We start from the raw sequence: 26,803 nt of genomic DNA, 5'->3' as shown, positions 1-26,803 counted from the left end.
GGCCAGTAGCAGGCAGGGGACCAATAAAGCTAAAGAAAGCGCATGAGCCACTTCAGAAGATATGTTCCAAGTTCCTCCCCAGGTCTTTTGCCTTTTATTCTCCAATTCAGGTATTACATTTCCACTGGTTTCCACCAGGATTGTGCATGCACCTTGACATGTTCACAGAAGTTCCACGATACAGAGTTTCACAACTGGGACAGGTCCCTACAATTGGGACACCAGGGTGACAAAACAGATTCTGGAGAACTTCCCACTGAATAGGATGGAGAGAACATAATTATCACATCATAGCACTGCAATGTCTCATAAACATAGAATAGACTAGATCCATTTACCACAAGAATCACAGAAAGTAACTTATCAAATATATATTTTATGTAAAATATACATTTGTAGGATATAATTTTAATACAACTTTTATACTTATTGATGCTGGGTTTGCAACACTTTGAATTAAAAAAAACCCAAAATAGTCTTGCTGCCAGAATTTTATTTCTGATAATACTTATAGTTTGAGGTAACAATGAAAGAAGACTGTGTGCTGTGAACAAAGTCAGTGATGTTTATCTGCAGTCACATTTTTGTTATCAAAGTGAAAAGTAAACTTAAGACTTGGTATGTACACTAGAATTCATAACAATTTAGGTCATGGCAAACTGAGAAAGCAAGGACTTAAACAAAGCTACTCTGTTCAAATTTGTGACCTTTGCAAAATATGCCATTAGTATGACAGAAGTCAAGACAGATGTAGACTACATCACTATCATTATTAAGTGTGTGTCTTTGTATGATCCACAGCACAACTTACTGCAGGAACCAGGAAGAATAAACACAGGGGTGTGGGTCTTTGCATGGAGCCTTAGCAATGATGACATGAATTCAGCTTTCCTTGATATAGATAAAAACTGATATTCCATGCACACACATTTTATATTTACAGCTGACTCATCAACAGTGACTAGTCACCCCTTCCTCTGGCAGCAGTAATTATGAGCAGTCTTTAATCTTCTTTAACAAGCTCTACTTCGCACGTAAAGTCTCAGTGACCTCCTCAAGGTGTGAGTTGTTTATCAGGGCCCATTCAGCAGCAGCAGTCTCTTTCCAGTACAGTCCTTGGTATGGCTAAATTCCATTGTCCCTTTTTCAGCAGTCAAAAATCCATGATAAATTCTGTACAACACTGTAGTTAATATAACAGCAGCACCAAATATTGTATTAATTAATTTGCTAAAAGCTGTTTGCAATTATCTCTCTATTGACAATATTTTACCAAAAGTAAATCAATGTACATCTCTAAATATCAGAAATGTATACTTTGATAAATACATTATTGTACAAGAATTCTGACATGCAGGTCATGCTATTGGGCTAGGCTATATACAGAAGAACATGTTACATGGTCAACAATATTTCTTTTCCTAACAAAAAATAAAACATGACAATAAGGTATTACTCAACAATTTCAATGATCTCTTAAGACTTTAGTCATTATGGTCTTCCCCATGTAGTTCTAAAATTCTATGGTTTAGGGTAATTTTTCCTCACCAGCCCAGAACCTCAAATATGCCATTGCATTTATCCTGTTGCATAAACAGAGGTTAATATTGAATGAAAAAGACACTAGAGGAGATACAGTTTCAAAATTGTAATGAATGCTGGTTGCTAGGAGGAAGACTGATGCCATAGGCAACCGGTCAGTGCTGTAAAGCCGCTACTAAATCCCACTTGAAAAATCTTCAGAGTGCACACATGAGTTAGACTAGACGATACTAACTTGCACTTGAAAAATAGATATATTTCTATCTATACACATATGTATAGTCCATATGAAAAAAAAGAGAAAGGGAGAAAAAATGCTCTTAGTTAAACTTAAAAGAGGGGGCCATTTTAACAGTATCTTTATGCTTTATGAAGACAGATGGAGAATACAGGAGACAGGTTGCAAAACAGACAGACAAACAACAAATAGGACAAAGCTCAAAAAACATTGAAGAAATTTTTGAAGGTCATGAGCCAGAGGTACAAGGCTGGTCAAAAACCTGTCTTGAGAACCACTACCCTCTTACAATGGTACAAAAAAGCCCCCACAACTGTTTCAATTTTACTTGGTACTCAGTCTCTGAAAATGTTGAAGAACCCTGGAGTAGAGAAATTACTACAGTACCAAGCAGCACTTGCTAGCTTAAAATTGCAAGTCTGGATGGCGTTTACCTTTCTTGCATGTTTTGTGCCTTCCCCAAGCCATTAAGAAAGAGATCTGGCTTCTGCTTGCGTGTAACCAGTAATGACAACCTCTTTGCAGTTATCTGTGTGCAAACAACCGGAGACATTCAGAACTCTGATACAGCAATCCAGTACCGAAATAAGTTAATCACAAAATAAAGCCATTTATAAACAAGTAGAGAGTTAAAAAATAAAGAAAAAGGTTAAACAAAGAAAACAATCCCACATGCAGACCAGTTTATCAGTGCTTTCATTTCAGCAGAATGGTAACAATGTGAGAACACACATCCAGAGCCCTCTGTGGTCTCCACAATCAGCAACACTGCTTGTCAGGTGATGGAGACAGGATGGCCCATGCAAATGAGCAGACCCTTTAAAGCAGACATCTTCAGAATGGATTAGAGTCACAAGAAATGGAGGTTTAATGGAGTGGCTGATAATTAGTTGGAAGCACATTATTTTAAGTAAATCTCCCTGAAAATATGCTTATTTATTGAATATACTTGACAACAGCATCCACTAACTGTCCTTTTATTGCCACAGGAAAGTAGGACAATATAGTAGATAAAAGGAGAAGTGCTACTTAAGTAATCTTTAAAAGCCAAGACAAAAATCTTCAGCTACCCAGGTGGCTTTTCTTACTATTAACAGTTGTATCATGCACGAGTTAGACAGTATTTGTGGAGCCTGTGGTTAATGCTACACTTATTTTCAGTATGTGGTAAACAGTATTTGATTTAAGACTATATAGCCGATTGATGCCATCTGGTTTACAAGATGGAAGGGATGGGAGACCGAGAGCGCCTTAGAGGACAAGGTGAGCTGTAGGGTGATGTTACTGGAGACAGTCGCAGAGAATTGCCTGTCAAGCCAGCTATGCTGTTTAAGCTTCGAGATTTTTCATAGCCTTGTATGAGAAAATGCAGAGACATCAGTTGAAGTCAGCCAAAAAACCAGACAAACAATACAGTGTAATGTAATCCAAGGAGCTATTGGGGATTCAGAGGGAATCTGCCTGCAAAAGAACTCAATGCTGACACACATTACTGCCAAAAGATACTAATAAATAAAATTATTTACAAACTAATGCTGCTATTTTTTCCCCCAAAAGTTAAACAGACCACCACAAAAAAGGTCTGACCTGCTCTTCCACATTCCTTCTTCCACTCATTATCGCTTTGTGGGCTTGAGCAGAGAGTGCAAGTTAAGGGATTCCAACAAGGTTACTCACTGAGCTATCTGGCTAAGCATAATCAAAAACTCATTAAGACAGACTATAGAAACTGTTAGAATTATATAATCTCTGCTAAACTCAATTCCAAATAAAGGATAATTTTTCTTTAAAATAAAGAAACCAGAAACCAGGTAAATTGTATACAGTATGTGTAAATCACTTTTGCAGAGGACTGAATGATAATTGAGAAAGAAGCTCCATCTTCAGAAATATCAACCCTTAGACTTTGTGTCTAATTTTAAAGTCCAATAAGATAGCAGAGTTTGACATATTTGCAAATGCTTCCCAAATGGCAAATTTAAAACATTGTATTTGTGTTTCTTTTCCAGCTGACTCAAATGAAATAAATGGTATTAATCCACATAAGCAAGTAGTAAATAATTAATCATTAAATGAGGTGGCCACATAATGCTTCACAATTTGAAGGGAACATTGCATTTGCAGACATTTCTTTTCGCATGCACTGTGAGCTCTAGCTACTTACTTTTTGCTACATATTGTTTTTACTTTGTAGAAGCTATGCTGTAAAACAATGAAAAAGCATTGCTACTCACTGCATCACTATCTTCATACTTGAGTATTTTCAATACCACCTGAAAAACCCCACTTACTAAGAAAAGAATCTCAGTCTGGAAAGAGATATTGCAAGGAAATACAACAAAGATTAAGCCAGAAAGGACCTTGCGCCTCAAGTACATGGATACATGCTTCACTGCAAGTGTTAGAAGTCTCACTGATTTCAGTGGCACTACTTATTTCCTTGAAGACAAGTATGCATCTAAGCATTAGTCAGGTTAAGATGTTCTGGTACAAATTGCTTACAGTGAAATACTGAGATTTTTCTCACAGAAACTATAAAATACCAATGACAATAAAGCTAAACATCACATGCAATGTCATTAGACTTTTTTTTCCTGATTGAAATGGTTACTGGTTCAAAGTCCAGATCTTCAGATAACAGAGTTATCAGATAGCATCTTCCGGAAAAATCATATCTTAGGTTCTCCCCTAACAACAATTAACATATTTCTTACCTACTGAGAACTGTATGCTGTAAAACTATAATTAAACAAATGTATAACCTCATGTCTGCTAAAACACTGTGCAATGTTCTCTCCAGATTGCAAGGGCAGACTGGACTGTGATGCTACACAGACTTCTGATACATTTCAGAAATAGCCTCCAGTTTCTGAGTTTCTATCAGTATTTACACAAATTAGAAAGAATCACAGTTGAAAGGGGAATCAAGGGGAAGCACAATGCTAGTATATATATTTAACGTCCCTGTAAACATAAAGCTTATTAAAAAGTAAAAAAAAAAATCAGGTAGATTTTTTACATAGAAACTAGGAAAGTAATTTTTAAGATTATTTTCCTGCTACTTTTCTAATGATAAAGGGAAAGAACTGATAGAGGAATATGATAAAGATTATAAAGAAAATAGGTACTCCTAAAAATGAAAACCAGATACACAAGATGAACAGAGACAGAAACATGATCCAAAATCACTAAGTTTCAGGTATTTTAGTGGATCAGCTCTGAATCAGCATAATTTTAGAGATGGAGATAAGATGTCAATGAAAAAAAGTTCAGAACAAATTATCATTGAACACAATCAAGAACCAACCAAGGAACAAACCACACAAGAAGGATGTACAGAAAGAAAGAAAGAAGGGAAAAAAGAGAGAAAAAAGAAAGAAGGGGGAGGGAAAGAAGTAGTAGACTTGATGTGTGAATTAAATTCAAGTATTCAAACCCATTACTTGCAGATGTTTTCTGATTACACACAAACTTCCCTACTCTGTATAAAATATACTTCAAAGCCAGTGGCTAAAACATTTCAACCTTGACTAAGATTATCATCAGAGCCAGACAAAGAGCACATTTCTCATCAAAAAACTGTCCATTCTGAACTCAAGCCCCAGTTTTCTAGTAAAAACTATGACATAATTTTCTTTTAGATCTGGATTTACAAATTAAATGTTCCGGTAAAAAATATGTTTTATTGTTATATAAATATGTCTCTAGGAGCTGATGGGTAACTTTTTTTATTATTTCTGATCTCTTCTATTTATGGTTACTGCCATAACTTGCTGAGTGAAGTCCAGAACCTGATCTTGCAAGATGCCATGGCAATGTGACTTATCCAGGTGTTCTTGACCTCCTTAAAGACTGGACTCTTACCATTAGAGATACTTTAAACAATCCTAGTTGTTGAGAAGACAGTGTGAAATATATGCTCAGTGGAAAGCGTAGTAAATCTGTGCAAAAACATGTTTGCAACCAAGTTCCATTTAATCTAAACATTATATATAGAAGTCTGTAAAATGCAGGAGCATAGAGACAGTCATACTCTTCATGAATACCATCCACATGCAACTCTGGTTGCATATCTGCCTTCACAGGTTTAACCTAATGAGCTCATGCTTTTGAAGTGCAAAAATAGCATTTGCAGAACAACCCAAGAGAATTCCTTCAGGGTATATGGTTTGCTGAGACACCTATGTTCTCTATACACCAAATAAGTTTCTAAAAAAAAAAAAAGCCAGAAAAATCTGAGCCAAAAATGCTTGTCCACTGCCCCATGGCTACTTCACGTGAACTCTGAGGTGAATAACTACACATCAGCACTCAGGAACGTGGAATCTGTTAGAATTATACAATTTCAGAATAATGTAATTTGCCAAGAAATGAAAGGAATTCTTATCTAAGGAAATGGCAAGATTACTACTGGCATTGCTGATTTTAGGGCTATGTCCTGATGTTAGTTTTGCAGCCAGCTGTGGCCTGATGGGCTAGCAACATAGTCATGGGAGAGGTACAAATAAGAAACAGGAGTTTTGCAAACTCTGCCTGGGACCCATCCTACTGAACAGGGAGCAATCAGACTTAAAGAGGTTGAATAAGTAGATAGGTATTTTTAGCACCTTGCAAGGTCAAGCATTGTTTACTGCAGTTGAATTCTGGTTGGGATAGGAAGTCACCTTTTAGTATCAGTGGTGTATTGCAAAGAAGAAACATTTTTTGGCATTGTAAGCTCAAACTTTTATTCGAAAGAAATCTAAATAGCATCTCATAATATGCTTTTTTGTCTTCAGAACAAAAATGTTGCTTACTTCTGACATTTTAAAGTGTATGCAGCTGCAAATCTTACTAAGTTATTAAGAGCAGACCAAAGTTATTACATGACTAATTTGTCTTTTAGAATGACAAATGATACTGAGTGATGAGTGGTTGAATGAGCAAGGTCTAAATTGCAGGCTTTTCCATTAGAGATAACAGACAAATAAAGACACAAGTGAAATGAGGGTCCAACATCAAGCACATTTTTTGAAGACTAAAGGGGATAATTGTTTCTAAAAGGAAAGTAGGAAAAGAATGACTAGGAGTAAAGAAAAAAAGATACATTGTGAGTACAGTCTTTCCTCTAAGAGCATTGTGCACATCATTTTACTCTAAGATTGTTTTTCACAAGTACATTGCTGAGTAACCTTTTATGATCTAATGAAAGAAGTTCATACCTTTCCTGATCCCTCCATCAGTAGCACACGTGTAATCACCTGTTGTCAGTAGGAAACATGTTCCCCCTCTTCTGTTTTTGTCTCTTGTACTAGAACGTCTGATGGGAGGGAGCCTTTCACCAGGTGAGAGTGGCTGCTCACTTCCTGCACTGTCTTCACCTGATAACACTGGTTAAAGCACCATGCCCATTTACAGACAATAATGAATGAGGAAATGAGACATCACAAAGAGCTTATGCTGAATGCCAGATATTCCCATCACTCAAAAAATAGTTATAAAGTAAATCATTAGAAGAAAACAATTCTGCAATTAATCATTAATCAGTACAAAATGGCAAAAGATTTTTGTTTTATTCAAGAACAATGATCTTTCAACTTTCCTGTTCTTCTTCTAAAACTCATATAAGGTTATATTAAACTAACATGAAATAAGAAATAGTCAAATCAAGGCTCAGTTAGTTGCCCACTATGGACTGTAACTTCAGAGTACAGTCAGTCTTGGATATTTCAAACATGTATTTACTATTTTGGCTATCCTTTTTGCTAAACAAGAGGTCATGTTAGTAATTTTTGCTTAGAATATGATGTTTGGTATGTTTTAAAGACAACTCCTCACCCAGGAGGGCTAAATTTTCAACATTTGGCACTATGGGCTGTTTAATAACACACTTAGCTTTCATTTCTTTATATAAAACACTTGCTCTGCTTGTCATTATAAGTACCCAACACTAAATGCTGTCTTTGGTTTCTACTTTATTTTGTCAAACAGCAAACTTTGTACCTTTCCTGATTTGTCACTCCCAAAGAACTTTCTTTTAAAATTATCTACTATTTCAAATTCAGTAAAAACATAACTTGAGCTTTACCTTTGCATTTAAATCTGAGCATTTTTTTTTCTGAACTGGGAATGCAAAGGGTGAAATTCAGCCTTGAAGTTTTGCACGGAATTCCTAGTGACTCTAATAGCATTCTCTACCAGAAATAAAGCTACAGTGCATGATGTGAGTGGTGGCACTACTGAAGAGAAAGTTAAGACTTTAAAATGTCTCCTTTTTGCATATTTGCTTTCTCTCTAATTTCAAGGACTATTGTAAATCAAGGATCCTTTGTAAATAAAGCTGCAGACACAAAGAAGTGTCTGTTGTGATCACAATGAGCCTTCTCCATTCAGAATACCTTTAGTAGGACCTGATGGCATGAAAAAGCTGTTATCATTAACACTTTAAAGATTTTATCTCAAAGTGGGTATCAGTCAAAGTACTGTAAACCTAACTATATTTTACTCTCAGTGTGTGTCCTTTCAAGGGTTTCTGTCCTCTTAAATATATTTTGTGTTCAAAAAGCTGTGTTAACTTTGTGAACAGTAAGTCAGAGAGTGAAACTGAGCTTCTTTGAACATAAATGCTATTCAGTAACAGAGCAACAGACCCAAGAAGGATATTTTTCAGAGACCGATTTTATAGACTCTTCTTTTTAAAAAATAAATTTCAATTACTGGACGACACCAGTCATGGGTGGTTTTGCTCTTATTATTCTTTAGCAGTGTTCCAACAGGAGTCCAATGACTGGTATGTTAGCTTTATAAACAGACTGTGCTTGGCTTAAGAATAAATACACTTCAGAAACAAAAAAAATATTCTTGCTGCTAAAAAATTTGTTTTAATTATACTGAGAGGTAAAATTTAATTGCACAGATATGGAATATGGAGCAGTGGCTTGGAGGGGCTGAGGCTGTCATTTGATACACATTTTCACTGAGATAAGCACAAAATACTTCTTATTTATCATTTGGAACTCTAACAAATAAGGTAATAGAAATCACAAAAATCAACAGCAATAGTGATGATGTTGCTAAGGGCTGTCATTTTCTTTTTTTTTTTTTACAAACTTTACATCATCTATGCTGTTATCATTTAATTAATAATAAATATCATGCAATGTTAACAGATGAAGGAGGTTCTTTTAGCCAGGGAAGCAGAATGCCAAATGGAAAGAAAACTAGAAAGAGAATTTCTTCCTATTTCCTTTGAGTGCTGGGCTTTGGATGTAAAGCACCTGCTCCTTTTAAATGACTGCTTCTTTGTAGGATCTTGCTTAACAGGCCACGATGTGGCACAGGCAAAGCTGACACAAGAGACAGACACTGAGGCAAAACACCATGGAGTCCAACAGGGTGGGACACGGTGGCTGCTCAAATAGTCACAGTCATGCAGAAAAACAAGAAACATCCATACGACGCAACAAACAACAGGCAAAAGAAAAGGTTGATATCATCAGCAGGAAAGCATTCTCAACAGAGCAAGCAAAACTGTATAGACCAGCTACATAGAGGTTTGGGAACATCACTATACCTACTTTGTCCTCTATGAGACTGACACACGCAAACGTTGGAGGGGAGAAGGGTGGGAGCTATGTCTTCTCCAGGCAGAAAGGCTGGCTGCTTTCTGACTCCTACCAAACATACTGGTCTATAAAGTGTTTTCAGAGGACATGCATTTCCACTGGGGTCCTACCTGATGATCTGTTGTGCTCCATCAGCTGGTTGTCCTTGCCCAGGCAGATGTCACCCTGTGTGCTATTGCAGGCCATGTTCAAGTCAGTCTTGCAGAAGGTGGGTGAGCTGGCTTGAGGAGCAGGAGGGATGTGCTTCTTCCGCTTCCTCGGCAGTTTCTGCTTTGCCATGGCCAGGGAGTAGTACATCCCAAAATTGTTAACTATCACAGGCACAGGCATGGCTATGGTGAGCACCCCTGCCAACGCACACAGGGCTCCCACCAGCATGCCTGACCAAGTCCGTGGATACATATCCCCATATCCCAAGGTGGTCATGGTGACGACAGCCCACCAGAAGCCAATAGGGATATTTTTGAACTGTGTGTGTTCACTTGCTGATGGGTCATTAGGCTGGGCTCCTACCCGCTCTGCGTAGTAGATCATAGTGGCAAATATCAAAACACCGAGTGCCAGGAATATTATCAGCAGCAGAAATTCATTGGTGCTGGCTCGCAGTGTATGGCCCAGCACCCTGAGGCCCACGAAGTGCCGAGTGAGCTTGAAGATCCGCAGGATCCTGACAAACCTTACCACCCTGAGGAAACCAAGCACGTCCTTAGCAGCTTTGGAGGAGAGCCCGCTCAGGCCCACTTCTAGATAAAAGGGCAGGATTGCCACAAAGTCAATGATATTCAAGAGGTTTTTGATGAATTCAAGTTTGTTGGGGGAAAAAATAACACGTACTAAAAATTCAAATGTAAACCATACCACGCAGACTCCTTCCACATACGTCAGGGCAGGATCTGTCTCAATTTCATACTGTAGCACAGTTTCTGTCCCATTGACGACCTGCTCAGTTTTATTTATAATAGTATTGAAAGCCTCATGTGTTTCCAGGCAGAAGGTTGTGATTGAAACTAGGATGAAGAATAAAGAGGCAAAAGCAATGAACTGAAACAAAAAGAGATAAAAGAGACATCAGAACCACGCAGCTCTTCATATTAATACTAACAATACCAGTGTTTATTATAAAACTTTTACTTATTCATCCTCAAATGACTGACAAACTCATATGCATGAAAATTTACATCTAGGCCAGAGGAGAGCAGCAGACAGCTCTCACACAAAGGTCAGGATTCTGGAAGCAGGAAAAGTCTTGGTGATGGACACCAAGACAAGATGCAACTCATTAAGAAAGTGGCAACAAATCCTTTAATCTGTGCTAAATTGTCTGAATTCCATTCAGTTGTCAGGGTACCTTATAAACAGCCCCCATACATACCAACCACAGCAAGGATATCCACCTCTCACACAGTGGAAAATGGGGCCAACACTAATGGTCTTGAAATTATGGTTAAAAATTCACACCCGTTCTGAAGGGCACCTCAGAGGGACCAAGAAGCAGATCCAAACTCTGGGTTTCCTTTGGATTTTCAATGATACACAAATACAGAATATTTACTGATAGAAAATGCTTTCTATGTTATAGATAGAGCTGGTTGCACAGCCTGTTATGTTTGCAATGCTCCATCACTCATCCTCTTAGGAAGCGCTAAAAGCAAACCTAGCAGAACCTTTCACACTGTGCTGGTAGAGGTACGACAGGGTGTTAGGATATACAATTCTGCTAACAAAGTTACAAACCCAAGACAATTTGAACAAAAAGGGAAATACAAATTCAGTTCCATAGAGGCACGTGAACTAATAAAACACAGGTAAATAACCTGGAGACAGCTATTACAGAGTATTTTTTAAGACTTAAAAAACATACACTGCTTGATCTTCAACTCAGTCATCACAGTCAAACACTGAAGAAAAGAGAACATCCAGGACAAGATCTCAAAAATTAACAATGAGGCAAACAGCTAGCAGCAGAGATAGATTTTCTTATAACCAGTAAAACACACAAATGAAAAGGTAGTTTGAAGTCAGTTGTTCCTTTGCTACAATGGTTAATTTCTTTGCAGTGACATTACATTACCACCATATTATCTAGCACTCTAACTGTAATGGTGTGGTACCTGAGTAGATGATGTATTTAAATCCTTCCCTGAGCCAGGGCTTATAACATGTTATCAATACATTTGTTATTTTGAATTTTCAGCTTAACAGACATTTTATAGTCAATATTATCCTGGAAAAAAAAGCCTTCTGAAGACCTTAAGATTTTTGAAGACAAAGGGAGCCCAAAGACACAAAAAGATGCCTAAACAGGTTTTTAAAAATATCTAGTGCCTATATGCTATCACACCAAAATCTTGAACCTTGTTGGAAAAAATCTAGTTACAAGGCAGACAGAACAACAGCCATAAGCAGGAATGCCTCTGTTCTGTCACTTTAGTCCAAGATACAACATTGTGGCAAAACTGATTTTGTGTACTTTGTGTATCAATCACTTAATTCAGTATTAGCACTCAGATTTAGTGTTATGTGCCACAGGAGCTCATTTGGGCTGGTACAATACTGAATAGTTGCATTTTTCTAACACAGAACATTGGTTAGACAACAAAATGTCATTTTTACAAGCAGGAGAGAGAATAGCTTTTACTCCAGGAAACAAGTTTAAATTTGCAATGCAGGCCTGGCAAATTTATTACATTCAGACTCACAAGATGCACCTACCAAAAATCTCATACAGCTACCTATATCAGAGATTTGCAGCTTATTTATGGCTTCCTTTCCTCAATCAATGAAAAAAAATCACAGCATGCCCTACAATTATAAAAACACTAAACCTGTTATCTTTTAAAAAAGACTGACTCAGGGACTGAACTGAATGCTTATCATCCAGTCTGAACTTCTAGCCACAAGCTAAGCAAACAATCCTACCCTATTCGATTTTTACTGAACAGGCTTTTCTGGCTTTGCCTTAACTACAAAATTGCTTCATGTTCATAGCTCACAGCACCTGAAAACAACATACACAGAAAAAGCCTCAGTCTTGTGTGAGACAACTAGAGTCAGCAAATACGACAAGATTTATATAACCTAAGTGAATTAATCTCAGCAGATCTTTCCAAAATCTCTCCGTAAGATGGATAGAGAATTTATCAGATTCTAAGTCACTGGTGAGCTAAGAATGACCCTTGGGTGGCCCCTAGAGCATCCACCAGAATCCTTCAACACAGTCAAGGATGGAAAAAGCAAACAAATCTGTGGAGGCTAAGAATCACTGAAGCTAAGTCAGCACTGTAGTTTGCAATTTGGGAGGTAACTTTTGACAGATAAAATATTGGGCAATCTCTTCAACAGCAACACACTGGTGACTTCGGACAACTCTTAACATTTTTTTGCCTGAAAATAAAACTACATTCAGCCTAGCCAAAGTAAAATTTACCAACAACTATATAATTTTCCAACAACTAGATATTATAAGGATTAACTGTGCATTCAACAGTGCAGTGAATCTAACAGTATGTAAATAAGTAGCACTGGTTTCTGTATTTCAGAAAGAAGAGTCCATTCTGGTTCAGAACCTTTCTAAAGAAGATGCCAAATACCAAGAGATTAACTACAGGCAGAAGTGCCTAACAAGCTATTTATTATTGTTTTGCTTAACATTGACACCGTGAAAGGCCACAGTGCACTTGGCACTCAGTACTTGGCAAAGCAGATTGAAATTTTCAGCTGTGCACCTACTTTCAGTGTTTTACGATCCCTAAAGGAAAAAGACAATTCAGTCATGTCCCAAATCCTCTGAGTATCTTGCTCTTTTATCCTAACGACAGTCATCTTCCAGAGGTTAGAACAAAGACAAGGCAATCTGGTGACAGACTTTTGATAATCCTGCAATAACCATTCATAGAAATGTAAAACAACAAGATGTACACATTTTGCCATGCATATGCATGGCATCACTGATTTTGAGCAAAGACACCCATTCCTTCTATCTCTTGTTGCATTTGGTTTTATTGTCAACTCCTTGGATCAGAATAGAGCTTGCGTAGCACCTAGCATGATGAAACCTCAGACACAAAAAACCTACAATGTTATTGCAATAATCTGAGGGTCAGAGAACATGCAAGAAGAAAATGCAATGATCAATGCAAGAAGGAACATTTTATCAGTCAAACAAAAAATTCTTAGGGGTTTACTTTACATTAACAAAGATTATTCCTTAGTATTACATTATATACTAGGAAATGTGTTGAAAAGACTCTAGCATGTTTTTCCCAAACATCTGCAATGACAGAAATGAAACGAAGTCATGTGCTATCCTCACTTTACGCTTTCCCTCTCCTTCATCCTAATTCCAGATCCTCTAAGGTTATGAGCCTCTAAAAATACATCCATTTTTGTTCATGTGGGCAAGCACCACCTTTCAGACATAGTAAGTACAGATCTTCACTCCCAGGTTCTCTGGTGGAAGTGAGCAACAAGTTCTATTCCTCAGTCCTGCAATAGTCCCTCAGTCCACAATTATCCGTATATCATACCCAACTTTTTGTTTGTTTCTTTTTTATTTTATTTTATTTATCTAAAAAGAGTTAATAATTATTTCAGAAAGGTTACAACTAGAGACAATTTTCTGCTTGAATCACTAGTACCTTTCACTGTAAGTTCTGAAAACTTAGGTTTTGACTAGCTGAAAAACAAGTTCAGCCTTGGTGTACAGCAAAAGAGTTTATTTACTCCATTTTTTAAATGAAAGATTGCAGCCCAAGCACATGGCTTGAAACTCTTCAGAAAAAAAGGTGAAGAAAAATTTTCAAATAAGATCCAAATAATCATGATCCTTTTTTCATTTCTTAGAAGTTGTTTGTTTGGCTTTTTAAATAGTTGTTTCTGGTTTGTTTCAATTGATGAGATAAAATAATCTTTCTTCATTTAGGTTTTCTTTTTTACACCCTGAGGGACAACAGTTTTCTAAGCCACAGAATAGTTGTAGACACACTCCAGGGCCACTGTTTTCAAAACTGAAATTAACACAAATTGAATTAATAAAAATTTCAGTACATTTTTGCCACAAAAGAGTAGTTAAAAGTTACAAAAATGTTCACTATGTAATACACAGCATGCAGAACATTCCTCATTAAGCAGTTAAAGCTCTCAGTAGGCTGCTGATTCCCTGTGCTCACAGTTTGAAGGCAGTGTGCACCCTATTTTGTTCTTCTGCGTCAGCATCACGTTTCAGACATTGGTAGAGATTCCATCTCCCAGCTTGTCTAGTTGATGGGATCCCCAGTCAAGCTCTGTTGCTAAATTCTACTAATGTTCACAGTAAGTGGATTAATCATCTACAACTTGATTTTAATGAAGTACATAAATCTAAAGTGAGTGTGAGATGCCTGCAGATAACTTGTTGGAAGCAGAAAACTTTATGGTTCCTACTTCAAATTCAGTGTCTCACAGAGAACAGAGTAGCTCAGAGTTTAAAGCAATTTCAACATTGACAACCAATTCTAGAACAGAAAATTGAGCAGTGTGTGGATTAGCAGAATTTCTAGGAGTCCAAAGTTCATGTTTTACCTTGTACGTAGCTCCCTAAATGTCTTTAAAAAACTAATGTCGCTAAAAATTGTGGCTGCAAATGACCTGACAACAGTCTTCATAGGCCATGCCTGGATTTAGCAGTAGGAAAAGCCACCTGGTTAGTGGATACTGTGGCTCACAGATAACCCACATACCGAAGTTTCCTTTCCAAGCAAACCCAGATATGGGACTAGTTGCAGAACTTGTTTTTGTCAGGGCATGGAGCCAGGGCCTTACTGCAGTCATGCTAAGGTTTAATAGCTTTAGATACAGCCTAGGCAAAACAGCAGAGCTAGAAATTGATCCTCACACTCAGGTGTAGGTGTATTATAGATATTCCTAAAATCAGACTCATACAACTCCATATTTAAAATATGCTTCATCTGTCCATCTCACACCCTTAAAACAGGCTATTTCCACACATTATTTAGTATTCCAATGCTCATCACAATCAGTGAAGAAGTTAATGCACAGCAAAGTGTTAGTCACACTTGCTTATTGCTTCACATTTAAGTTTTGAATACAATCTCTCACAATATTTCAGTGTTTTCCCAGAAAAAGTGTGTATCCTGTCTATATACAACTTGTTCTGGGGTTGGATCTCAACACCTCCTTCTTCAACTCCCCTCACTGTGTAATGTATATTTCCTAATGCGAGCATTCAATAGCAGCTTATGAGGTTCATTTAGTTTATTTCAGTTTCATTCCAGGACACAGAAGTCTTGCCCTTGATACACCTGACAGCAGAAAAAGAAAACAACTGAATATTTAATAAGCCCTTGGAAATAAAACATTTAATATTCTCTAATGCAGGTACAGAATTGCCTTTAAAGAAAAAGATTTTAGTGTTGCTTTAAATAAATATCTTTGCAGGTACATTATGAGATTGATACATCCATGCTGCTAGAATTTAAAACAATTTTTAGAAATCAATACTCCTCCCTACCACACTTGTGGACTAAAAATACAAGAACAGAGCATCGCAGAAAAGAGACCATGGGTTTTTTTTTCTTAAAGCAACTAGCTTTGACAACTTGCTCACTATTATAACCAAAATCCTGCTTTCATTAAAAAAGATAAGAGTTAACTGAACAACTTAACTTTTCCTGACCAAAACAAAAGTGGAGGAGTTTCCAGTCATGAGTTCCTTGCTTTCCTACCAGATCATTCATGCTAAGCAGAACTCTCGAAATAGGGTAATTTTTCTGTAGGATAACAGACTACATAAAAGGAATATAGTATTTTTTTTAATACCATACTCACTTTGAAAAGAAAAAAAAATTCCATACTTTAAAGATTTAAAAGTTATTTCCAGTGATGTCTGTTCACATTTGTTAAAGCCTCATCTTTTCATAATTCAGAATGCGATACAAGTTATTTGAAAAAATAACTGATTCAGTTTCTTCCTCTTACTAACCCTCTGACCACAAAAAGTAAGCTGATTATGCATTAAACACATCCAATCTTATTGACTGCAAGAATTTAGTCATATAAACTGTATTTTACATATTTTCTACACATGTACTTTAAGACTCATTGATCAACAGTACTTCTTAGAATAAATCAGTTAAAAGTGGTTACACCAAAAATTATATATTCCCATCACAAACGTTATAAGCTGATATTGATTTTTTTCTCTCTCAAGGAAAGAAAAGTCTTTGTTTCTGTAAATCTTCCATATATTTGTCCCATAATATTCTCCAGAGGCCTTTTTTATTCTTACAGGAATTCCAACTGCCCGTTGCTTTATGAAATCCCCCTAGTTCTGCATGGAGACTGAGTGAGATCCAGTCAAACAAGGAACAAAGCCAAAATCACGTACTGTTTCCAATTAGTCCCAACTAACTTGCAATGCTGATTTTTTAATCTAGTTTTATAGCTGCATAGTCATATAAAACCAAAGTCTTAAAAAATCCACAAAAATTCCAATAAATTTGTGGAATTTGAGCATTCAATGACAATATGGTTCAACCATGAATGTTACTTAAGCAGAAAAAAACCCTGCATTTGCAAAGTACATGGTATGCTTCACTCAAAGTAGCAACTAACACTGTAATGAAATAACAGAATTAAATACCACTTCCAGCTTTCAAGAGAGTTGTCTCTGCATTTAGATTTGACAGATTGTCCTTGTTTCTGATTTTAAAACGATGGATGTTTTTCCCTCTGTTAAATTCCACCTGGTTATCAGGAGACTGCTAAAATCATAATGTGATTTCAGAATGAGCTCTTGTGATGAACTTAACTCTCTGTATATTTTAATGTTCTGTGTGGTAGAATTTGAATATTAATGTGTATTTTACCTAAACCCAAATATCTCACCAAACATATCATCAGTGTCTTCACGGCTCTTTCTCAAATTTGCTATTCTTCCCTAGATATAAGCTCCTTTTTAGAAATCATCATATCACACACAAAAAAAAAGGAAAAGTCACACATGTTTTTATGGTATGACGCATTTTCTGTGCACTGTATCTGGATATATTTAGCAAGAAAACAAATACCATCAGTAGCTACTAACCAAACTACTGGCATTTAAAATATAAACTGAAGGCAAATATACTATCAGTTTACTTCATCACTCACAAATCATAATCTCTCACATTATCACTCTCCAAAGATTAAGGAATGGATACAGACATAGCATTTTAATAAATCTTCAAGGAACAAACAAAAACATGATACATGAAGTATCAGGCACTAAGACCAATTTAATGTCTCTAAAAATCTGTAACTCATCCTCCTTCTGGGGGATAAGGTGGAATGTCAGCATTAAAGTAATTTTTAATGTCTACATAGAGATTTAACAGCCCAACGTTAGCATCCTAATCTTGAAATTATAATTTCTCAACCATTATAATTTCTCAACCAACATCAAGCCACAGTTAGTACAGTTCCCCCCAATATTTTTGCTTTCATCCTATGAAAGATGTCTACTCTTTTCAAATCCACACTACAGTTCTTCCTCATTTGTACTCTCTCATGCTAACAATATTTGGCATTCAATTTAGTGGCTAGCATGCTGCTGTTACAATTCTATGCACAATCATAACTGAAAGAAAAAAATCTGTATGTCAATACACTTTTATTGATATACTGTTTAAGAACAGCCTATAGCTAATATCCTATGTGTAGATTTATAGTGCAGTAGTATTTACAGCTGAGAGTGACTACCATCTGTATGTAGTAGTAAGAACACCAATGTTTTCTTGCTTGCTCATTCTTTTCCCATTTGTTATAGTTTTACAAAGCAGTTGTCTTTCATTACCAGCTGGAGCACAAATAAAAAGGTTACTAATGCCACTTTTCTTATTCAGAAATCGAGGTCCAAAACTAACTCACTCCAACTAAGCTGTTCAGTAAATCAGCAGTCTAAAAGCAGTTTGACCCAAATACATATCTGACTCTGATGCCTAAAGATTTTTAGCTTTTTGTAGATTTTAATATAGCTGTATAATTTTCTTTCACTTTAGACAGATACTAAAACCCTTCTCACTGTTTGTGCTACATTCCTGAATTTCTGTTTAACAGTCTTTTGAAGGAAAGACATTTTAGCAAGGACATCCTGTTTGGGATGTACACCTGGACCAGGATAATAAGATATACTGTAGTTAAAACAAGATAGAGGACCCAGAACCCTTAGAAAGGCTCCAACTCGGCAGTTCTGAGAGTGGTACCAGGAGTGAAAATGGTTTTTGGGTTGGATGTACTCACTAGATATGGTAATCAGTTAAAGTTATAAAAAGTGTGAGAATTCTGTGTGCGTGTGCCTGCCTATGTACTCCGTGCACCCGAAAGCTTTCATTAAAGAACTGCTCTATACCTTATCTATATTAATATTGTTTGGAGAGTTTTTTCTTCCATTTTATGTATCAACTCAACAAATCCTAGTCACATGTACATTTTAAAGCAAATCATAAAGAAAACCAGAGTTACAAATCATGCTGTATTTTAATTGCATTTAATTGATATATATCTTCCCAAAGAATTCAAAACTGATTTACAAAGCTACCCTAATTTAGACACATTCTCCTGCTCAGCAACTGGAAAGAAGACTTGACAATGCATTTCAGTGGTGGGACCACACCTCACACAGTGGGAGTCTCAGGGACAGGGCTGATCTGCTGCCCAGGACAAACCCTTGTACTCCATCCCTGACTGCCTCCCATCCAAAACGATTACTAATTTCCTAAATGTCCAGTGTTGATTCCCACTAGGCATATCAAAATCATCTGACTTTTTTGTTACAGCAGCTAAGTAAAACATGTCATACTGACTCACAACATACATCCCACGGCATGCTTTTGCCTCTTGAAGACTCAGCAGAATTGCTTGAAGAGCAATTATGCTGCCTCCAGAAGCCTCCTTTTCCATCCACTTGAATTTACGAAGCTTGTTTCACTTGTGATTTTTCTGAGCTGTGATATTGCAGCAACATTTTCGGTTTAACAGCCAGCTGTGTGCATTTTTTTTAACTAGACTTGGCATTTATATTCTAGCAATCTTTTTTTTAAAAAGGCATCAGCAAGGCTCACTTTGCCCTTGCCCTATTGAAAAGGTCTGCATGACTATGTGGCTTGATAAACAAACCACTGCCACTCATTCATTAAACACTGCTATAAATCAAACAGGTAAAATATTTCTAGCAGCTGCAAAAATGCAATGGATGTTTTTCCTAGAGTCAAAGCAAAGGTGAGAAAAAGAGGAATTTGCAGCCTGTACTCTGAGTCTGGTATTAGACACGTAGAGGTGTCTTATTTCTAAAAGAGCATATTCCACAATGAAGCTAAAATTCTCTGAAGGGAAGAAGGAGGCAGATTTTGAAGTACCCATTTCAGAGAATCCCAAATTGACATACTGAGTTGAATTAGCCTCTCTGTTTGTTTTGTTGCCCTTCTCTGGTCTACCTACTGTTCACATCATTACAGCAGAGATGAGGGTCTAGGATGTGGCAACCTGAAATACTACACAGGCAGTATTTTTTTTTCTGCACTTGATTTATCATGAGAAGGTTTCGTTTGGCTCAATGGGTCAAAACTGGAAAAAAATCTTCAGTATAATACTATTTATTATTAATAGACTTTCACAGCCATGCAGGCAAATGGAGAGAGACATTCTTAAGACAAATTAATGAAAATTCTATTATAATGTAGTTTGCTTAGTACATAAATCTCATGTCCATTAAAATTACAGAAACATTTTCATCCCTGTCATCTCCATCTCACTTAAGCACTCAAGCTCATTTATGTCTACTTTTTCTCTCACTGAAAACAAATCTGATGGCCTAATTTAAAATTACACTTGGGTGAATTTAGAAGAGATTTTGAGGCTTGACGTCCATTAAGATTTGTCATAGAGCCCATCTTACCTTTCACCAGAGAAGCCTTATAACCAACCTATCTAATCTCCTCTTTTTGCCATCCCAAAGCTAATCAAAACATCCTGGAATTATTTACAAGTTTATCAGATCTGTGTCTTTCCTGTACAACACAATAGGACTTCTACTGCAAGTGCTGAAATGAAAATTACCAAAGTACTTCTTAAAAACTGAAGGGACAGAGCCATTTCCAAGATACTCACAAGTGTATGCAGAGCCCTCAAACAGCTGATTACCAGGTCTGTTTTGACTGGAAGCCCTTTCTTCCATACACTATTTAAGCAGCATTGGTTTAATTTTAATACCTACACCACAGTAATAAAATAGAGGTGGTATTAACTGGTACCTTTGTTTCATGATTGCAAATTAGTTATGGGAAAGCAAAAACATAATGAATAGAATAACTAGACTGTGGCATTGCCTAACCCTTAGTCGCTGGGTATGGTAGTCTTAATGATGAGCTTAATGGAGAACATTTTGTGGAGTAATCTAGATTTAATAAAAGCAAGAAATTTCATCTTATGGCTTTTACAGAAACTGTCACAGTTGCAATCCCATAGACAAAACTCCTCTGTCAATTGTGCTAGCAGGGTAGCCAATGGCAGGGGTAATTTAACTAACTCATGGCAGAGCACACAGTGCCGAGACTTGGCAGTCTCAAACTCCCTGGTTCTGACTTGAAAATACTCTAGGTTTTTTTTTTTTCTCCACGTGTCCATAGTTTGCTTCTCTCTGCATTTCCAACTTCAGTGTGTCCCTGCCCTGGTACTCTCTCCCCTGTCCTTCATTCCCTTTCTCAGCCCCAGCTCTGCTCCTCAAGTTTACTGTTGGATCCTAGACTTTCTTCCTCTCTTCTTCTGAGCAACCTGTTCTTACCTTATTTATATATTCATGTCCTGTATCCCAAACCATGCTTTATTTTCATTTGCAGCTCTCTTTGAAGAGCTGATGCACCCCCGCTCTTCCAGGGTCCTCCTCCAGCCTCAGCCTTCATTTCACATGCTACCCTGGCTATTTGTCCCAGGTGGTCTGCTCAGGCAACCTGTTTATCTCTTACTCTCATCTCTGTTTATTTCTACCTCCCTACACATTTCTGGACCTCCAAACCCTTCTTCTTTGACATAAACCACAACCACCTTCCTGTTTTCCATCTCCAAAAGCAACTTCATCTTCCTTCTGCTCCAGTGCTGATACCGCTCCATGGTCCCCTCATTTAAGTATCTTTTCAGCTCCTCTCACAAACTCATCAGGATTTTTATGCCAGTGTACACTCCCTGTGCAGTTTCTGTGACTTTTATATTTGTATCTAAAGTGCATGTGCCTGCAAACTCATCTGCTTTTTCCAACCGAATTAGTGGCCTGATGAAAGATATTATTTCTTCTTCCAAACCTGGCCTCATTCTGAGACTGAAGGCTTCCTCTCCTCCATCAACTAGATTCCACAAAAAATGGAAGGGAGTATAGGATAAATCTACTATCTAATAAAATGAAAACAGTTCCTCTTCAGAGAACTATTTATGCCTTCCTATAGTAAAATCACTTGATAATCTATAAAAAAACCAGTATCTCAGCTTTAGCCTTTTCCTAGGTGAGATAGGACAGTGTCCTTGCAATTCCTCTGTGATATCACATGACCGTCTGAAAAGTCTTCTAATATTTAAAAAAAATAAATCTTTGAGATACCTAAATGAATGAACTATACACTTTAACATTCTAGTACAACTCAAAGAGTGATGCACTGGGAGAAGAATTTTAGGTCAGAAGGGTGTTTTTATGAGAGAGGGAACAGTAAGGTTGCTGAAACCCCTGTGCTTGATATATGTGAGTTTGTTTCAAGTTCACAACACAATCACATAGATCAAAGCTAAATTTAGAGACAGTGAATTATTCATTGCAACAGTAGTCAGCTAGGCTTATCTGGACTCTGAGGAACTGAGAACATCACCCCAGACAACACTCGTTCATAGACACGTGGTTTTTCAGATCTATTTTTTGGCTCCACAGTACAAAAAAACTGCATTGGTCAACCAGTTGCCCAGAATCTTGTTGAAGGTTTTTCTAAAGATAAGTAAAGAACTATATGCAGCTTGCTTCCAGTTTTTAATACATTAAAATTCCATTTACCCTTGTCTCCAGAGATACAGAAGTGACAATTCAATTGAACTGAGAAAGTAAATGTAAGAAAGAGAAAAGCCACCAGCACAGCAGTTATTAGGATACTCAGACAACTGTGACATTCAGATTTCATTCCCTGTTCAAAGCAGACACTTGAACTGAGATGAAAGATAGTTCAAGTCCCTCCTCTAGATCCTGGGAGGAGCACGTTTAAGTGTATGAAGAAGATTACATAAATTTATGAAAGGGATTAGATGACACTGGGCCTGTGATAAGAGACAATTGGACTCAAAGACCCAAAAAGCTGCCCCCGCCCTCTGTTCCCATGAATGTTTCCAAATCCAATTTACACATTTATTTAATACATAGATTATGTTTCATTCCTGTTGCAAGCATTAGCACTGAAGCTGCATATAGCACCACTTCCTATTATTTAGCTTAAACATTCCCTTAGAGCTTTATCACCAGTTTGCCCTAGGGACCGACACTATTAGTTATGCTCAGGGCTGGACTAATCAATAAAAGGACAAATATCAGCAATGTTGTGCATCATCCTGCTGAAAATTTCTTTATTCAAGAGCTTGTTATTGATGAACAGGAGCTTGCTAGCAGCAGAGGGGAACCATACGGGACTTGCTTTGTGACCTCAGGTAAACTGAGGAATGAATTCCTCTGTCAGACCTGTCAATCCACCATAGCATATATTTCTTCAGAACCAGGTGCTGACATGGACAAGAGCATTCATCCCAATCCAGCAGGCTTAAGAAGAAGCTTCCCTAACATGATGGGGAAAGCAACTGTCTGTTTACTGCACTTTCGGTTTTTATGACAACTCTTGTCTCTTTCAGAGGTATAACAGTTATTCAGAAAATAAATATATTTATCCTTTTCCTTGTGATTCTAAACCCTACTTATTTTTCAACTTACATTATTAGCTTACTTATGAAAAATCAATACTAGAATATAGACAGTGGAACCGTTCCAGGATCTTTTTAATTACATTCTCCACACAAAGGGGTGGGGGAAGAAATATAAAATCAGTACAGAATGTCCTGGATGTCTAAAATTCACCTACAGTAGAGCAGCCAGCAATAAAAAATACTTATTATCATTTGTGTCAGAGTGAACATGCCATTGAGTTTGGCTGGGTTAGTTGTTTTACTGTGCAACTATGGTTTTGGGCTATCTGAAGGAAAATAACTGCACTGGTTATAGTCTGGGCTGGTATCTTTCCAGTGATTCTAATAGCAATGAAAAACAACATCTGCAGCATGGAGTGGAAACTTTGCATTAAGGGAACACAATTCTCTAGAAAGCATTTCTGTGGTGAAACCAGAGTCAGGAAATCAGGCAGTAAAGCGGATCTTTGACATAAGATCTTTCTGATGATTATGCACAGAGTGGAGGATTCTGGGAGAATGAACTGCCATTGCTGCCACTGCCAGGCAGACTATGCTCACTAGAGACAATTTGCAAATGTAATCTGCAAAGGGAGTGGCACGCAATGCTGCACTGAGGCACATTTTGCAGTTTCCATTTCCAGTTTAAGGTCTACATGGGATATTTACTGCTTGCACATTCTTTTCAAGACTGGGTTTCATCTGCCTGCATACTTCTCTCAAATAAGGAGTGGGTTACTTGTACATGGAATTACAAGTGTTGTTGCTGCTGAAATATGCATGGGACATACCAGCAGAAGTCAGTCACTGGTGGTGTTTATAAGGCAAAACAAAAAAATTAGCAGGATGCTTGTGTTCTTAACAGTCTCCTAAATTCTAAGAAAAAACAGTTACACTCAAGCACTTCTTAGCCATTATGACTCTCTGTCCCTTAAGATGTTCAGAACTATAAAAACTGCATTAAAACATCAGCTGTGGGGGTTTTTGGGGCATGACAGATGATGTTCATTAAAATATAAACTTATCACTTGCAGTGTTCAGGATTACTTTGCCTAGCAAGAGTAGAGACACATTAATAGACTCTATGTGACAAACCAGGAAGACTGTGGGAAACAGAAGCAAACTTAAATGCATCAAAGGGTTCTTTCTAGTTTGCAGCACACGGCAGAGAGAGGTTTTCTTCCTGCTCCATTTCAAGAATAAAAGGCTGCTTCTTCCTTCAGTAAAGGAGATGCTAAAATATAAATGTTATCCCAGCCAGTCAGGTATTTCCCCTGCCCTCAACACATGAACAGCTGAGAACGAAATAATTTGTGTGCAAGATTTACCATGTTTATAATTATGTTTGCAATATATGCTATTTCCAGTTCAAATACAGGTTACTTGTAAATCACTGTGTTTGACCTGCAGTTTTACATCCTGCTTCTCTGCTGCATGTTTCTCAGTGCAATTATGCATTTGGAGACACAGGGTGAGGTGAGCGTGATGACTCACATGAGGTACCAAGGTTGAGAGCAGCATCTCCACCCAACAAACGGAAGAACATTGCAACAAAGGGCATTTTTAGCATTGCAATAACAAACATTCATCTGATTTCACAACAGCAGTAGTGACTTCCATCTGTGAACCCAGTCCTCCTCTTCTCTAGAGGAAACAATGAAAAGAGAAGTTACTTGCTAAATTAAAATCAATAATAAAGAGATTCACCTGTTATTACCACAGTATTTTTCATCCACCCAGCTCAAATACTTTGGAAAGATCCATGATATCATCTGTACTGTGTGGGCTTGGACTTTGGATCCCAAGTGCCTATAGTGCTTCCTGATTCTGAGCTCAATTCCATCCCACCATAGCAAGAGCAGGCAGCTCCCAGGCCACAACACTGCTACAGATGTCCCAGTTCCATAAAAGGGCTATTTCTAGCCTCCTTATATACAACAGAGATAAAAACCATCAAAGTTCAGATAAAAATAACCTGTCTCCCACATCTCCTAAGTAGTCTGGTTGCTCCCCAGACCTTCAGACCTCTCATTTCTCTGTCACTACATTCATTTCATCTAGAAATGAAAAATTCTTAAACTGTGAATGACATCCACTTATAAGTTAGGGTGTTTGGATAAGTCATTGTGCTTTGGTTTAATTTTTTTCTCTTGGTCCTTCACCTTAATTCCTGTGAAGCTGAACTCTCGATGCCAGGACACACTTTCTCTGTTGATACCACACACACTGGATACAAAAGCAGTGCCTGGTAAGAGCCATTAGCAATTTCAGTACATTTGCACATTGCTGCAAACGTTTGGAAGGAAAGCACACTGCATGGCATGCAGGGTCTTTTCATGCCACGTTCTTGTGCGGAGACAAAGCTTTTGTCTCAGGCCATACAATAGATGCCCTCCAAACCTAAGACATGAATAAGACATTTCTAGTAGTATCTCCCTTTGTGCCGAATGTGGACATTGATATGTTATCCCATTTATGCACCACAGTCTTAATGCATGAATAAGGCACTTATATCTTCTAATAATTCCAGTGGCAGTGGATCTTCCAAGAACACTGAAAATTGTCAAACTTCTTCCTCCGATAAGTCTCAATATATTTCTGGGTGGGAGGAAATAAAGAGCTTTTATACAACCCCTGGAAAGGTTCCAGTTTGAAAAATCATAATGACTGGTCAACTCCCTTAGTTGTAGCACATCACTTGCATGCTGCTACTTTAATTTCTAGAATAATGCAATTCAAGTGGTGAAAAGCTACTGTTACCTGGACAAAAACTGTGACTTTTCACTGGGGATTCCAGTCTCTTCAGGAGGGAATTTAATTTCTGCTTTTCCCTATCTCACCCCGACAAAAAAGGTTTCCCACCAAAACAACCAGTAGCTGAGGCTCCAGATGCTTACAGGGAAGATGAAAGACCATGGTAAAGTCTCTAAGGAGTCAACATGTGCCCACACTACAGCCTTGGACTGATGTGGAATCCACCTTTCCCTGCCTTCCAAAGGGCTAAACAGACTTCAAACCCCCAATATTTCATGAAACAAAATTTTTGTTTTCCACTCAGCCATAACCATTATCTCAGTTCCTACTGAGTAAGATTTTCTAACTGTAACACTCCAACATGTTCTCACTCATTCTTTTAATCTCCATCTATTCTTTCTACATCAAGCACCATCTGAAGTGACAGACAGGCAGACAATGCAGAAGCGTTTTCAAATCCAACTGGGAAACACACTTGAAAGAAAAGAATCAAAACCATCAAAAACCACACACAAAATATAACGGCACACAAGTAATTAACCTGTCAAGAGAGAAGCAGATAATAATTGTTCTGAAGAGCTTTTTAGATTGTCAGTTGCTTCCTCTTGCCAGGTGCAGCTGCAGTGATAGCCAGGGGAGAGCTCACAAAAATACTATACAGCCAATCCAGAACAAAAACTGTCCTTCAGACAACTGGCCAGGAACTCACTGA

General features: G+C 37.5%; 1 protein-coding gene across 1 annotated transcript; it reads right to left on the bottom strand.

Annotated features, from left to right (window-relative positions):
* Nucleotides 1-60: 60 nt before the first annotated feature.
* On the bottom strand, nucleotides 61-21,525 carry KCNC2 (potassium voltage-gated channel subfamily C member 2). Its single transcript, XM_029963507.1, has 5 exons — nucleotides 21,403-21,525; nucleotides 9,495-10,425; nucleotides 6,982-7,149; nucleotides 2,215-2,309; nucleotides 61-1,183 (listed from the first exon to the last, which is right to left on the bottom strand). Exons 1-4 carry the CDS (start codon nucleotides 21,523-21,525, stop codon nucleotides 2,248-2,250), a joined length of 1,284 nt encoding a protein of 427 aa, XP_029819367.1. The 3' UTR covers nucleotides 61-1,183; nucleotides 2,215-2,247.
* Between the last annotated feature and the right edge of the window lie 5,278 nt (nucleotides 21,526-26,803).

This window comes from Manacus vitellinus, unplaced genomic scaffold, assembly GCF_001715985.3.
Source record: "Manacus vitellinus isolate BGI_N305 unplaced genomic scaffold, ASM171598v3 scaffold_5_pilon, whole genome shotgun sequence".
In the NCBI taxonomy this organism is placed as follows: domain Eukaryota; kingdom Metazoa; phylum Chordata; class Aves; order Passeriformes; family Pipridae; genus Manacus; species Manacus vitellinus.
The sequence above is the reverse complement of the archived record's forward strand: the minus strand, read 5'-3'. Positions and strand labels throughout refer to the sequence as shown.